The sequence below is a fragment of the Beauveria bassiana genome, assembly GCF_000280675.1.
Source record: "Beauveria bassiana ARSEF 2860 unplaced genomic scaffold BBA_S00008, whole genome shotgun sequence".
Lineage (NCBI taxonomy): Eukaryota > Fungi > Ascomycota > Sordariomycetes > Hypocreales > Cordycipitaceae > Beauveria > Beauveria bassiana.
Window position 1 is genome coordinate 1,146,122 of NW_007930843.1, and position 12,382 is coordinate 1,158,503.

Consider the following 12,382-nt stretch of genomic DNA (forward strand, 5'->3'; position numbering starts at 1 on the left):
GGGTTATAGTGGTTGTAGTGGTGTATTCACAGAAGGCAACAGTGGCTTGCCCGCTGTACCTAACAATGCCCTGACAGCGCGGCTCAGGGGCTTCTCGGCGCAATCAACCACTGTGGGACCGCCCTACAAGGCCCTCGAGCCCTAACTACCTATTCAAATAGTAACTTACTGGCAGAGGCTCTGCTAATTATAGGCAATTAATACAATATCATCACAATCCCACCTGATTAGCCCACGGCGCTCCCTCCTATCCGGCTAGTGCCAGGAGCATGCGGCAGCGCTAGAGCCTTGTCGTCCAACTGTCCAACAGGGCCCCTTCTCCACTTGCCCTGCGGCGCTACCGTCTGGGCTCGAGTCTGGGCTTGTTCGTGGTGTTGCAGACTCGAGCCAACCCTGGCCGCCTGCCAGCCACTGCACAGACTGGCCCCATCCCATCTCTCGTCTGCTGTTTGCTCATATTTGTATTCGTATAGCTTCTCTTCTTTCTCCTTCCTCCTCTTCTCCTTCATACTTGTTTTTCCATCCTTCTCTCGTTTTTAATTTTACTCTTGTTCTACATTCGGGGGTTGGCTTCCTCGTTTGATTTTCGCCGCTTCTCACACTCATTTACACAGACACCACGTTAAAAATTTCCTACTTTTTTTTTCCCACGTCGAATCCGAATATCGTTGACCGAAATCCAATATCTATAACAATCTCGAAGCAATGAAATCCGCCGTTTCTCTCCTCGCCCTCGCGGGTGCGGCTTCTGCTGCCGACCTGCCTTCCATCATCGCCAAGGTGAGACGACACCACCACCCGCGCACACCGCAACTCGAATGCTAAACACTATCGCATATATAGGGCAACAAATTCTTCTACCCCAACGGCACTCAGTTCTTCATGAAGGGTATTGCCTACCAGCGTGATATTGGTGCTGCCGGCGCTAAATCCGACCCGACCGCCAAGTACATGGACCCTCTCGCCGACAAGGACGCCTGCAAGCGCGATGTCCCTTACCTTCAGGATCTCAACATCAACATTATCCGAACCTACGCCATTGATCCCAAGGAGGACCACTCGTACTGCATGGGCCTTCTCCAGGATGCCGGTATCTACGTCGTCTCTGATCTCTCGGAGCCCGCCACCTCCATCAACCGCGATGACCCCCAGTGGAACACGGAGCTCTTTGACCGCTACAAGGCCGTTGTCGACGAGTTGAGCAAGTACCCCAACGTTGTTGGTTTCTTTGCCGGTAACGAAGTCAGCAACTCTGCCAACAACACTGGCGCCTCCGCCTACGTCAAGGCCGCCGTTCGCGACACCAAAAAGTATATCAAGGACAACAGCAAGCGCTGGATCGGTGTCGGCTACGCTGCCAACGATGACAAGGACATTCGCAAAGAAATTGCCGACTACTTCAACTGTGGCAAGTCTGAGGAATCCATCGACTTTTGGGGCTACAACATCTACTCCTGGTGCGGCAAGAGTGACATGCAAAAGTCTGGCTACGACCAGCAGGTCAAGTTCTTCCAGGACTTCAGCGTTCCCGTCTTCCTTGCCGAGTACGGCTGCAACCTGCCCAACGGCGCCAAGGGACGTATCTGGGAGGAAACCGAGGCTCTATACAGCAAGGAGATGACTGATGTCTTCAGCGGTGGTCTCGTCTACATGTACTTCCAGGAGGAGAATGACTACGGTACGTTGCCGACGTAGAAACGAGTGCAAGTTTCAAGCTAATCCTGATGTGTAGGTGTCGTTGAAATCAAGAACGGCAAGGCTGTGGAGCAGGACGATTACGACGGCCTGAAGAAGGCTCACGCTGCTGCCGACCCCCAGGGCGTCGCCATGGACAAGTACACTCCTTCCGGCAAGGCTGCTCAGTGCCCCGACGTCTCCAAGGCTTGGCAAGCTGCTGCTCAGCTTCCTCCTACCCCCGACAAGGATCTCTGCAAGTGCATGGCCGACTCTCTCGAATGCGTCGTCTCTGATGACCTGAGTGTGAAGAGCTATGGTGACCTCTTTGGCAATGTCTGCGGTGCCAACCAGAAGACCTGCGCTGGCATCAACGGCGTTACCAAGCTCGGCAACTACGGTGCCTACAGCATGTGCTCTCCCAAGGAAAAGCTCTCCTATGTCCTCGATGCCTACTACCGGGCTAACGGCAAGTCCTCTGATGCTTGCGGCTGGAAGGGCGCCAAGCTTCAGAAGGGTAGCACCGCGTCCAACTGCCAGAAGAGCCTCAGCGACGCCAAGAACCAGAACAATGCTATCGCCACTGCCACCAGCAACGTTGCTGCTCCCACGTCGAGCGGCGGTAGCAGCAGCGGTGGCAAGAAGGAGAACTTTGGCGTTCGCACTGCTCCCTCTGGCGTCCTTGCTGCTGGTGTTGTCGCCATGGCTGCCCTGCTTGCTCTGTGAGAATATTTCAGAGTCGCAAGCTAAGACAGAGCTGTATATGGGGAGGATTTTGTATTAGATTCATTTTGATGCCACCAGAGGCTTTTATGTATATCAAGCATTTCGTGTTTGGTGTTTTATGGATACCTAATGCTGTGAGAGGTGAACTCGACGGCATTTTATTATGGTTCGAATCTGCTCCGTTGCTTTGTATGTGTTGAAAGCGTGAGACGGCTGAATAGCCACCGTTGCACTGCATACAAAATCTCAGGCGAAAAGTCTCCTGTTGAATAATAAATTTTAATCACGAATTTCCGTTATTTCTAGTACTGAAGTGAGCTGTTCAATTTCCTTGTGTTTGTCAGACTTCTCTCGCGGCTAGCTTAGTCAGATAGGCAGCTCATCGCCACACGTGACTTGCTTGGAGCTGTCGCGGTCGCTGGCGCCTGATGGCTACATGTCTGCATCTCCCGTCATCCATGCCCTTTACATCTCACCCTATCGCAGCGAATTGCATCAACACGACACCCATCGATCCGCAGCAAATTCGAAACTCGCTTCTGGACCTGAAAACAATCATTCGGTGATTTTTGCAAGCCCCTTGAGCTTGACCAGCCAAGATGGTAAGCTTGTTCTGCCGTTGGTGCAACAGTGGTGAGGTAATGTTGGCTAACTGGTGTTGCAGGGTCAAGCACAATCCGGAGGCATGGGAGGTGGAGAGGGACGAGAGGAAAAGGACAAGAAGGTATGCCGAATTTGATTGACGATTCTTTCAATGCATTGACAAGCCTGTGATTAACCCGCGCAAACAGAAGGATAAGCCCAAGTACGAGCCTCCCCCAAGGCCCACGACCCGAGTCGGCCGCAAGAAGCGTAAGCAAGGTGGCACCAGCGCCGCCGCCAAGCTACCCGCCGTCTTCCCCACGAGCAGATGTAAACTGCGTTTGCTGCGCATGCAGCGCATCCACGATCACTTGCTGCTCGAGGAGGAGTACGTCGAGAACCAAGAGCGCCTGCGCAAGGCCAAGACAGCCAAGGAGGGCCAGGTTGCCACCTCGGAAGCCGATGCCGACCGCAACGCCGATGAACGCAGCCGGGTCGACGACATGCGAGGCAGCCCGATGGGCGTGGGCACGCTAGAGGAGCTGATTGACGACGATCACGCCATCGTTAGTAGCACGACGGGACCTGAATACTACGTCAGCATCATGAGCTTTGTCGACAAGGACCTCTTGGAACCCGGCGCCAGCGTTCTTTTGCACCACAAGAGCGTCAGCATTGTCGGCGTGCTCACAGACGATACAGATCCGCTTGTCAGCGTCATGAAGCTGGATAAAGCGCCGACGGAGTCATACGCCGACATTGGTGGTCTCGAGCAGCAGATTCAGGAGGTGCGAGAGTCTGTCGAGCTGCCGCTGTTGCACCCCGAGCTGTACGAGGAGATGGGTATCAAGCCGCCCAAGGGTGTCATTCTGTATGGTGCACCGGGTACTGGTAAAACTCTACTAGCAAAGGCTGTGGCAAACCAAACATCAGCGACTTTCTTGCGCATCGTGGGCAGTGAGCTGATTCAAAAATATCTTGGTGACGGTCCTCGTCTGGTTCGACAATTGTTCCAGGTAAGAAGATTGGGTACGATGGTTCATTGCAGAAGCTGACTTGATTAGGTTGCTGGCGAGAATGCGCCGTCTATTGTTTTTATCGATGAAATCGATGCTATTGGTACGAAGCGATATGACTCTACATCAGGCGGTGAGCGTGAAGTGCAGCGAACGATGCTGGAGCTGCTCAACCAGCTCGACGGTTTCGACGACCGCGGCGACGTCAAGGTCATCATGGCGACCAACAAGATTGAAACGCTGGACCCGGCGCTGATTCGGCCGGGCCGTATCGATCGCAAGATTTTGTTTGAGAACCCCGACACCAACACGAAGCGCAAGATCTTTACGCTGCACACGTCCAAGATGAATCTTGGTGACGACGTGGACCTGGAGGAGTTTATCTCGCAAAAGGACGACCTGTCGGGCGCTGACATCAAGGCCATTTGTTCCGAGGCGGGCATGATGGCGCTGCGTGAGCGTCGTATGCGCGTGCAAATGGCGGATTTCCGCACGGCCAGGGAGCGCGTGCTCAAGACGAAGCAGGAGGGCGAGCCGGAGGGTCTGTACTTGTAACTGGGAGTGTACGACTAGTGGCACGGTGGTGGAGGTTTTTGGTACATGTTAATAGAGATGCTTTGAAGTGCGCTTGACGTGAACTCAGTTGTGACTGAACGTGAGTGGATGTGAGTGGACGCTCCAATGGTGACTTGTAAAACGCCCGACATAAGTTTGTGTGTACGAGCTGAAATTAATTGTACTAGTTTTTGAAGCAGTCTGCCAATTTGGGTATTTCTATCATTGCTCAATCGTCTTTTCATCATAAGTGCAAGTTTTACTTCCCACTACCATGTCAACACATGGCTTTTGATCCTTGCCCTTCACCTTGATCACCTATGCGACTACGACAGTCGCAGGAGCTTCGTGCCCATTTCCATGCCCATTCGCCGCCTTCTTCTCTGGGCGACTCTGCGGTACCGGCGGCGGCTGTTGCTGCTGCTTGATCTGCTTCTGCGCCTTTCCATCCTTTTGCTGCTGCTGCTGCTGCTGCTGTTGTGCGCGTCCCGCCTCCCACGCAACGACGGCGCGGTACGCGGCGCGCCCGACGACGAAGCTGCCCGCCGCCCAAGCCCAGACGAGGAGTGCGAGCAGGGCCGAGACACCGAGGGTGGGCACGAGGACGAGCACGCCGAGGGCGAGCCAAAAGAGTGCAAATGAAATGGTGCCGCCGACAGCCATGGCGGCGACGGAGACGGCAAAGAGGGCAAAGAGCAGCATGGGCAGCGCGGAGAAGCAGACGAGGGTGGCAGCGGCAGACTGGTTGTTTTGTGTGTCAGTTTCTTTGTCTATTTGCTTTGTTTCAAACATTGAGAAAGAGGGGGAAAAAAAGGAGACAAGCAGAAAAGGGAAAAAAAGAAAAAAAAACATACAAAAATCAAGGGCCGCGTAGAAGCCATGGCGTACGAGGCGTCATAGGCCCGGAGCCGCGTCTCGGGCTCGACAACAAGGTCGAGAGAGCGCTGGGCGTAGTGGTAAGCGCCAGCGGCGCGCTGTCGGACGCTACTGGAGAGGGACTGCGAAGCCGACATGCCGGGCGGATGCGTTGCCGTTGTGTGATTCTATTAAATAGAAAAAAAAAAACACAAACTCGACGTGCTCGCGTGTTAGAATGCCGAGGTCAAAGGTTGCTGTCGACGGCGGGTGGGTTTCTGAGATGTGGAGAGCAGACAAGACCCTTGGGGGATTTTCCCGCTGGGTTGGGTTTTGGGGGGGGGGGGGAATGGAATTCGGAAACCAGACCGTGGTGGGGGGTTTGCGGGGATAACTTTTCTGACGGCCGAGTTTGAGAGGAAGATTTTGAATGGTGGGAGAATTGAAAATGGATTGATAAAGTCCGGATGGTGAAATGGAGGAAAGGGAGGAAGGGCATGGGATGGGAGAGGGGTGGCAGGGTGATTCGGGATGGATGATGAGGCGAGCAGGCTCGGCTGTGCAAGTGAGTGCAGGTGCAACCATTTCGCCGGTCGAGAGCGGCCAAAAGAAGGACGCCAAAATCAGATGTATACCGGCGTAGGATGGGAGAAAAAGTAGTATATTGCAATTGTTAATCACTATTCTGTTTAAATTTAGAAAAAGGTCCATCCAAGTGCTGCGCTTTCGTCACCATCATGGCTCGAGATGCTTTGCAAGGTAAGTATAAACAAGCACCGCCTTGGTGGGCTGTGGGCCCTGTTGCCTCTCTAAACATGTACTTTTTTAAAAGACAAATTCGCTACGGTGTTCTCATTGAGGCTGGGCGAGAAAAAAAAACGACATTGGCAATATTTCGTGTCATCCAAACATGACACCGCGTCATCGAGTTCTCTCAACTTGGCTGCCGGCATTTGTGGAGGCTGTGCATAACCTTTCCTCGACTTAGACGTCTGCTACCAGGGCTCTCTGCATGTCGGAAGCAATTCCCCCAAACATTCGCTGCTTTTACCATTCTTGCCCGTTAAACATTGTGGGAACTTGAACATTTGACAAGGGAACTTGTGCGCGGTGGAAAAAAATTCCATCGTGGCATTATTCAGGCCCGGAAGTGGCGCCGCGTGATCTCGATTGCCGAGTTTTCCTCCTCCTGCTGCTGCTGCTTGTTGCCGAGGGGAGTGAGTGGTCCGTTGCATAAGAGAAGAGGGCAAATGGGAGCTTTATTTTCTCTCTTTTTGTCAATATCGCACGAAGGAAAAAAAAAAGGCCCTTTTCAGGAGAGTCTATGTGGAAAAGAGAAATAGAGAACAGTCATGGTAGAAACAGATGGGCTGCCTGCGCATTGGCAGAGAGAGCGTTTCATCGTGGCACCAATCAATGTTCGGAAATAGCTGGGCGACTTTGTCTTGAGAAAGCCAACAATCTGGCATTCTGCACAAAAACATGCGTTGGACTTGACAAGTTCCATATAGAGTTGCGTTTCTATAGCATGGCCCCTCCACCCAATTGATAGGAAGAAGCCACTCTGTATGGGATACCGCAGCGACAAGGCACTTTTTTCCTTATATACCCTTGAATTTAGGTGCAGTTACTAATTATAAAGAATCAAGTCTCCTTGAACGGTTGCTTGGCTCGCACTTTCCAGTCTCTTATATACTGAGTCAAGCTTCATGTACCCTCGTGTTGTCTCTCCCAAGGTCCGTCCCAGTTCTGGTGAGCATTGACTCCTTACACGGCCACGTCTTTGCGCTGGCTCCTCATCCTACTCTTCGCGTCATCACAGCATGGTATCAAAATCCTTGACTGATGAGATATTCCTGTGATTGCTATTCCAGAAATTGACTACCTTGACTCTTGCTTGGCAACTGCTTTTCCTCCACCATGCTTCATGAGCTGTTGCATCACCAGTTTGCCAAAAATCCCATTCCCAGCTGCTGCCCTCCTCATCTTCTCCGTGACAACGATCCGGTCCCCGTACTCTCCGAGCAGCATCTCGACCATATCATTTCCATACTTCATGTTACCTGCCGCTGCCACCATGACGTCCTCTGAAATGACCGTTTCGTCTGCTTTGTCTTGCGCCAGGAGCGACTTCATAACGTCGAGTCCCCAGTCGTCGTTTCCGGCGATAATCTTGAGCATCCATTCGTCCACGGGGATCCTGCCTGTGCATCGGCTGAGCAGCTGCTTCATCACATACCTCCCCGACTGTTTGTTGCTTGCCGCCGCCCTGACCAGGCTTTCGGTCATGGTAATGTCCTCGCCACGCTGGCCCAAGACGATCTTGACCGCTTGCCCACCATCCATGTTCCGAGCAGCTGCTTCCACAATTCTTTCGGTAATGACGATTTGATCGCCGTATCGATCAAGTAGGAGTGCTAGTGCATCCGGCCCGCAACCTCTCCAGGCTGCCGCTACCACCAAATCTTCGTTGATAGCCACGTCGTTTCCGTATCGGTTCAGAAGGAGACCTAGTACCTCTTCACCATCAGGGCTCTCTGCTGCCGCTTCGGCCACCTTGGCCGTGATGACTACATCATCTCCATATCGATCGAGAAACGGCCTCATCAATTCGGACCCAAGCTTTCGCACAATTTGTGTCGTCACATCCTCTGATATCGCGACATCATACCCGCCCTGCCTCCAGATTTCGGCCATTATGTGCCATTGCTCGGCCTTTTCTCGTGGAGTGTATCCGGTCTTCTCCAAGAGCCACCAAGACTGCTTCCTCTCTGACCGCTCACTCGCAGTCTGCCTAAGCTTCGGCAGATCAACCGCTGGCAGTGAGATGATCTCCTCACGCGTCATTGCGTAGAATTTTACTGCTGTCCGGAACGAAGCGGCGGCATCCTCAAATCTCTCCGCATGGGCAAGCAGCACTCCAATGCCCACCAGTCTGTTCCCCTTTTCCATCAAACTGCCTTTTGTTTCTATTTCCTCGTCTGTCAAATTTCGGTCATGGATAAAGTTTTTGTAGTCATCATTACCCTTTTTCGGCTCGTTCCATGACACTTCCCAGTCCCAAATCAGTACGAGGTCGTGATGAAACGTCTTTATGCGCCCCAGGAAGCCCGGCCAGTCGAGGGGCTGACTCTTTGGTGGCTCAGAAATCTTGGGAGACACTGCAATCGCAACAATGACGCAGTAGTCCGCAGCCGGTCGAACAATGGTCGCCCTCGCAGCTCCTTCCAAAAGACAAATAATGTCGCCACTCTGTATCGGATTCGTAGCGGCTTGAAGAGTCCAGCGACCATAAGAAATCCCCGTAAAGTAGAACTCCGACTTTGAATAAAGTACCACGTCCACACTTTGGCTTGTATCCCAAGGGTATGTACTTGACAACGAGGACACCTTGCCAAGGACGTGAACCTTGCTTTTGACTATTGCAATCTCTCTATTCTCCCAGGTTCTAATAGATGCCTGCTCTCCAATCAAGTGACAAATAAGTCGACAGAAGCAATCCTTCCACGTAATCGTATAATCAGGCAGCAAGGCGGTAGGTGCATCTTTGCTCATTCCCAACAATGCATACACCTTGTCGCGTTTATCCGTAGCTTTACGATTGTGAAACATGTCCACCAGCTCTGCGAGAGTGCAAATGTTGAGAGAAAAGGGGGTTGAGAAGCCAGTCAACTGCTTGGGTCTGAGGCCTGCAGATTTAATCAGATTGACAGCGGATGCCAGCCGCCTCTGCATAGAAGTGTCTTCAAAGGTGATGTTCAGTGCCTGAAGCCCCGTGCAGAATGCGTATCCATCAATGACACAGTCGCCGCACATGACCAGAACTTGTCGAGCCGCAGCAACCTCTTGAAGTACCTAGTAAAGCAAATTAGCAACAGCCAGTGAATGCCTCATCGGTATAGCGTCTCACCCAGACTCGCTCGAACCACGAGCCTTGGAGAATGGCACAAATTGCCGGATAATCCACCCGCACATCTGAAAATTTCGTCAAAGACTTGGATCGGCCGTTTGCCGCGTCGCTCAGCTCTTCAAGCGCTCCATGTCCAGCCTTGGGCGACTTTGCGTCCCTCGTGCAATCACCGACAGCTCCATGTTCAAGCCAAACAATCACACGGCTAGCCCTGGCGTAAATTTCCGCCATGTACTGGACTTGGCGACTGCGCTCTTCCAGATCATCTTGGTTAATACACACCGCATCCGCCCATAGTATTCTTGGGAGTGCGCAATCTCGAAGTCCCAACAAAGCGCTGTACAGGTTCCTGGTGACGTACAGGTCCCCGTCATCCGTGTTAATAAGCTCAGACCTTACGGCAGACCCCCATACATAGGATAGAGCCTCGTAGAGATGAGTGCCGCTCACGGAGGTGGAGAGACGGTATTCGAAAAGCTGGCATTGTATGGGAGCACGTTGATCGGCGTGAGGTTGCAGACGAAGCAAGCGTATAGAGCCGACCGACAGAGCCGAGTATTGGTATGTAGACACCGGGATGACGCTTGGGCTTGTGGTGATGCTCATAATGATAAAATTGAGGAGGTCGGTTTTGCAATCCAATTAGGGTTGCCATGCCATGCATGGAGTTACGGCTGGACATTCATCCGCGTGCTATAACACGGCCGAGAGTACGACCACATGACCACAGCCGAGACCTTGTGCTTGTAGGCCTCTCATTAGAGCAAGGCTGGACATCTCATGCGCTGATAGTATGCAGCTCTGATGGTACTGTGAAATTTTCTTGGCGAAATCTCCGCGTTTTCAGGATGCAACCTGGCCCTTATCCGCAAGACTTATTGCTGGCAGGCACGCCCGCCACTGGCTCTAACCACCCACGGATAGCTTCTTCTTTCAGCATCATCACATTCATCCATGTTCTTTTGCTTTGCTCATTGCTCATGTCTCGCCCGACTCACGATGCCCTCGTCTCTCTGATTTTGTCACACTGGTTACGTCTTGTCGTGTTAGTCAGGCCCACAAGTGAGATGAACCACAGGCTACGCCTGTATACGTGACTCGACAAATTATGAGAAGAGCAAAGATCCTCCGCCAGATCTCTCAGTAGCACCTCTTTCTCACAAGAACCGCGCTGCCTCATCATGGCCTCCCGCCACAGCGCTCTGCAACGCACTCTGCGCCCGCCTTCGCCTCAAACTACACGCATTTACATCCGCACCAGCAGCCAGCAGCAGCAAAGGTCATTAGAAACCGCCAAGGTTTAGTACAAGCAGCAAAGGTTTCTGCAAACAGCAAAGGTTTATTATAAGTGGCAAAGGTTTATTATAAGTGGCAAAGGTCGTTGCAAACAGCGAAGATCATTGTGAAAAGCGAAGCTTTGCTACCAGATCGGCAACGGTCGAGGTCGCTACACTATCTACTCTCCAACGCAAGGTACCATCCCAGTAAATAATAAGAGGCAAGGACAAAACTAATTTATATACACTGCTATACTAATAATTCTAACTTTTTAAATTCTGGGTCGCCGTTATACTGTATAGCAAAATCTTACATCTATGTTACGTAGTAAACGGCATATACTCTACCTAGCGACATTAGCAAATCGGCAGTTGATGTGACCATGAGGTAAGGAAAAGTGTAGTTTACTGTCTTGGCTATATAAGTACGAGCAACCACCTGATAAGACATACCTTGGTCAACTACACTCTACATTCTTCTTTAACCAGACTCTTTATGAGCAATCAAACCTAAAAACTCCCGTTCAAATACACAAAATGCCTTTCCCTGGCGGCCAGTTCATCATCCGCAACCGCGCAAACCATCGCGTGCTCGACGACAAGGACATGTCCACCAGGCCCGGCACTTCTGTCATTGACTATGACTACAAAGAGCACGGGGATAACTCTAACCAGCACTGGGTTTTCGAAAACGGCCGCCTACGCAACGAGCACTCAAGACTCTACCTCACCTTCAAAGACCTCAGGCCCGAGTCTCTCGCCACGCAGGAGCCGCCTAGCAACAACTGGGAGGGCCAGAAATTCGAGTACAAGGACGGCACTCTCAGCGTTGTCGACCATAACGACCGAGTCGTCGGTGCGTGGGACCAAGACGTCAAGATTGTACGACCCGATCCTTACGATAATGCCCGCCGCTGGGACTTTCGTTGATTGTTGAATCACTTTGTCCTTTTTAAAATTGAAACAAGGACCGCTAAAGGGTATTAAATTGATGGACCCTGCTCAGACTTAGTTATCCCGTTATATTGGAATTTCATCTATCCCTACTCTGTCTATGCAACTTAACTTTGTCTATGCAACTCTGAGTAGTTGATCTCATCTGCTAAAGTCTGGCCAGTCCTAATGATTCCTGCAGCCGTGCACATGTCTGCGCTCTAATAAGGGCTATTCAGGTTATCGTATAGATAATGAGAAAAATGAGAGTCAAGCTCATCAAGAGAAGAGAAGAGAAGAGATCCTCGGCCGTCCAGCTGTAGCTCGGTCACAATCTCGCAAACAGAGTTGGCTTAATGAGCCATAGAAACGTCACTTTGCAGTCTACTAATTACTTCTGGAATGGTGATCGCGGCTGAGGAATGGTACCCCGCATCGATGTGTTAATTTTGTCGCCGGAAACGTCTACTACCGGCATCGACGGATACTAAAGCACAGTTTACGCTATAACTATAATACCGGTGTCTAAGTACGGATAATGGGCCGAGCGTAACGCGGCTATCATAGGCCGAGACAAAACTCTAATATCACTATTTATAAGCGCCTTGAAGATGGCCTAGAGTCATTCATTGATGGAATATATAAAGTTATTGATAAATGAGTAAAATTTGTATCTATGTAATCTAATAAAATACAAGGTTAGATGATAGCGCAACAGACAATTATTCAAAGAGAAGGAGAATCAAAGAGAAGGAAAATCTGTAGCAAATTGCCGCTGCGGCCATGGACTTTGGTGGCACATTTGTCTGGCATCGCGCAGTCAGGTCCAGTGTAAGCGGTGCGTGAGTTTGTCC

The 12,382-nt window shown here is 51.4% G+C and overlaps 5 protein-coding genes across 5 annotated transcripts; 3 read left to right on the forward strand and 2 right to left on the reverse strand.

Moving 5' to 3' along the window:
- Nucleotides 1–705: 705 nt before the first annotated feature.
- On the forward strand, nucleotides 706–2,400 carry BBA_03990 (beta-1,3-glucanosyltransferase; the record flags this gene model as incomplete). The annotated part of the gene is made up of 3 exons (XM_008599087.1): nucleotides 706–780; nucleotides 844–1,678; nucleotides 1,733–2,400. 3 exons carry the CDS (start codon nucleotides 706–708, stop codon nucleotides 2,398–2,400), a joined length of 1,578 nt encoding a protein of 525 aa, XP_008597309.1.
- Nucleotides 2,401–3,085: 685 nt separating this feature from the next.
- Nucleotides 3,086–4,553, forward strand: BBA_03991 (26S proteasome subunit P45 family protein; the record flags this gene model as incomplete). Its single annotated transcript, XM_008599088.1, has 3 exons — nucleotides 3,086–3,124; nucleotides 3,192–3,998; nucleotides 4,047–4,553. 3 exons carry the CDS (start codon nucleotides 3,086–3,088, stop codon nucleotides 4,551–4,553), a joined length of 1,353 nt encoding a protein of 450 aa, XP_008597310.1.
- Nucleotides 4,554–4,871: 318 nt separating this feature from the next.
- Nucleotides 4,872–5,566, reverse strand: BBA_03992 (uncharacterized protein; the record flags this gene model as incomplete). Its single annotated transcript, XM_008599089.1, has 2 exons — nucleotides 4,872–5,294; nucleotides 5,408–5,566. The coding sequence occupies 2 exons, from the start codon at nucleotides 5,564–5,566 to the stop codon at nucleotides 4,872–4,874; spliced, it is 582 nt and encodes a 193-aa protein (XP_008597311.1).
- Nucleotides 5,567–7,289: 1,723 nt separating this feature from the next.
- BBA_03993 (HET domain protein) lies at nucleotides 7,290–9,924 on the reverse strand (the record flags this gene model as incomplete). Its single annotated transcript, XM_008599090.1, has 2 exons — nucleotides 7,290–9,263; nucleotides 9,319–9,924. 2 exons carry the CDS (start codon nucleotides 9,922–9,924, stop codon nucleotides 7,290–7,292), a joined length of 2,580 nt encoding a protein of 859 aa, XP_008597312.1.
- Nucleotides 9,925–11,132: 1,208 nt separating this feature from the next.
- Nucleotides 11,133–11,525, forward strand: BBA_03994 (conidial wall protein; the record flags this gene model as incomplete). Its single annotated transcript, XM_008599091.1, has 1 exon — nucleotides 11,133–11,525. One exon carries the CDS (start codon nucleotides 11,133–11,135, stop codon nucleotides 11,523–11,525), a length of 393 nt encoding a protein of 130 aa, XP_008597313.1.
- Nucleotides 11,526–12,382: the final 857 nt, after the last annotated feature.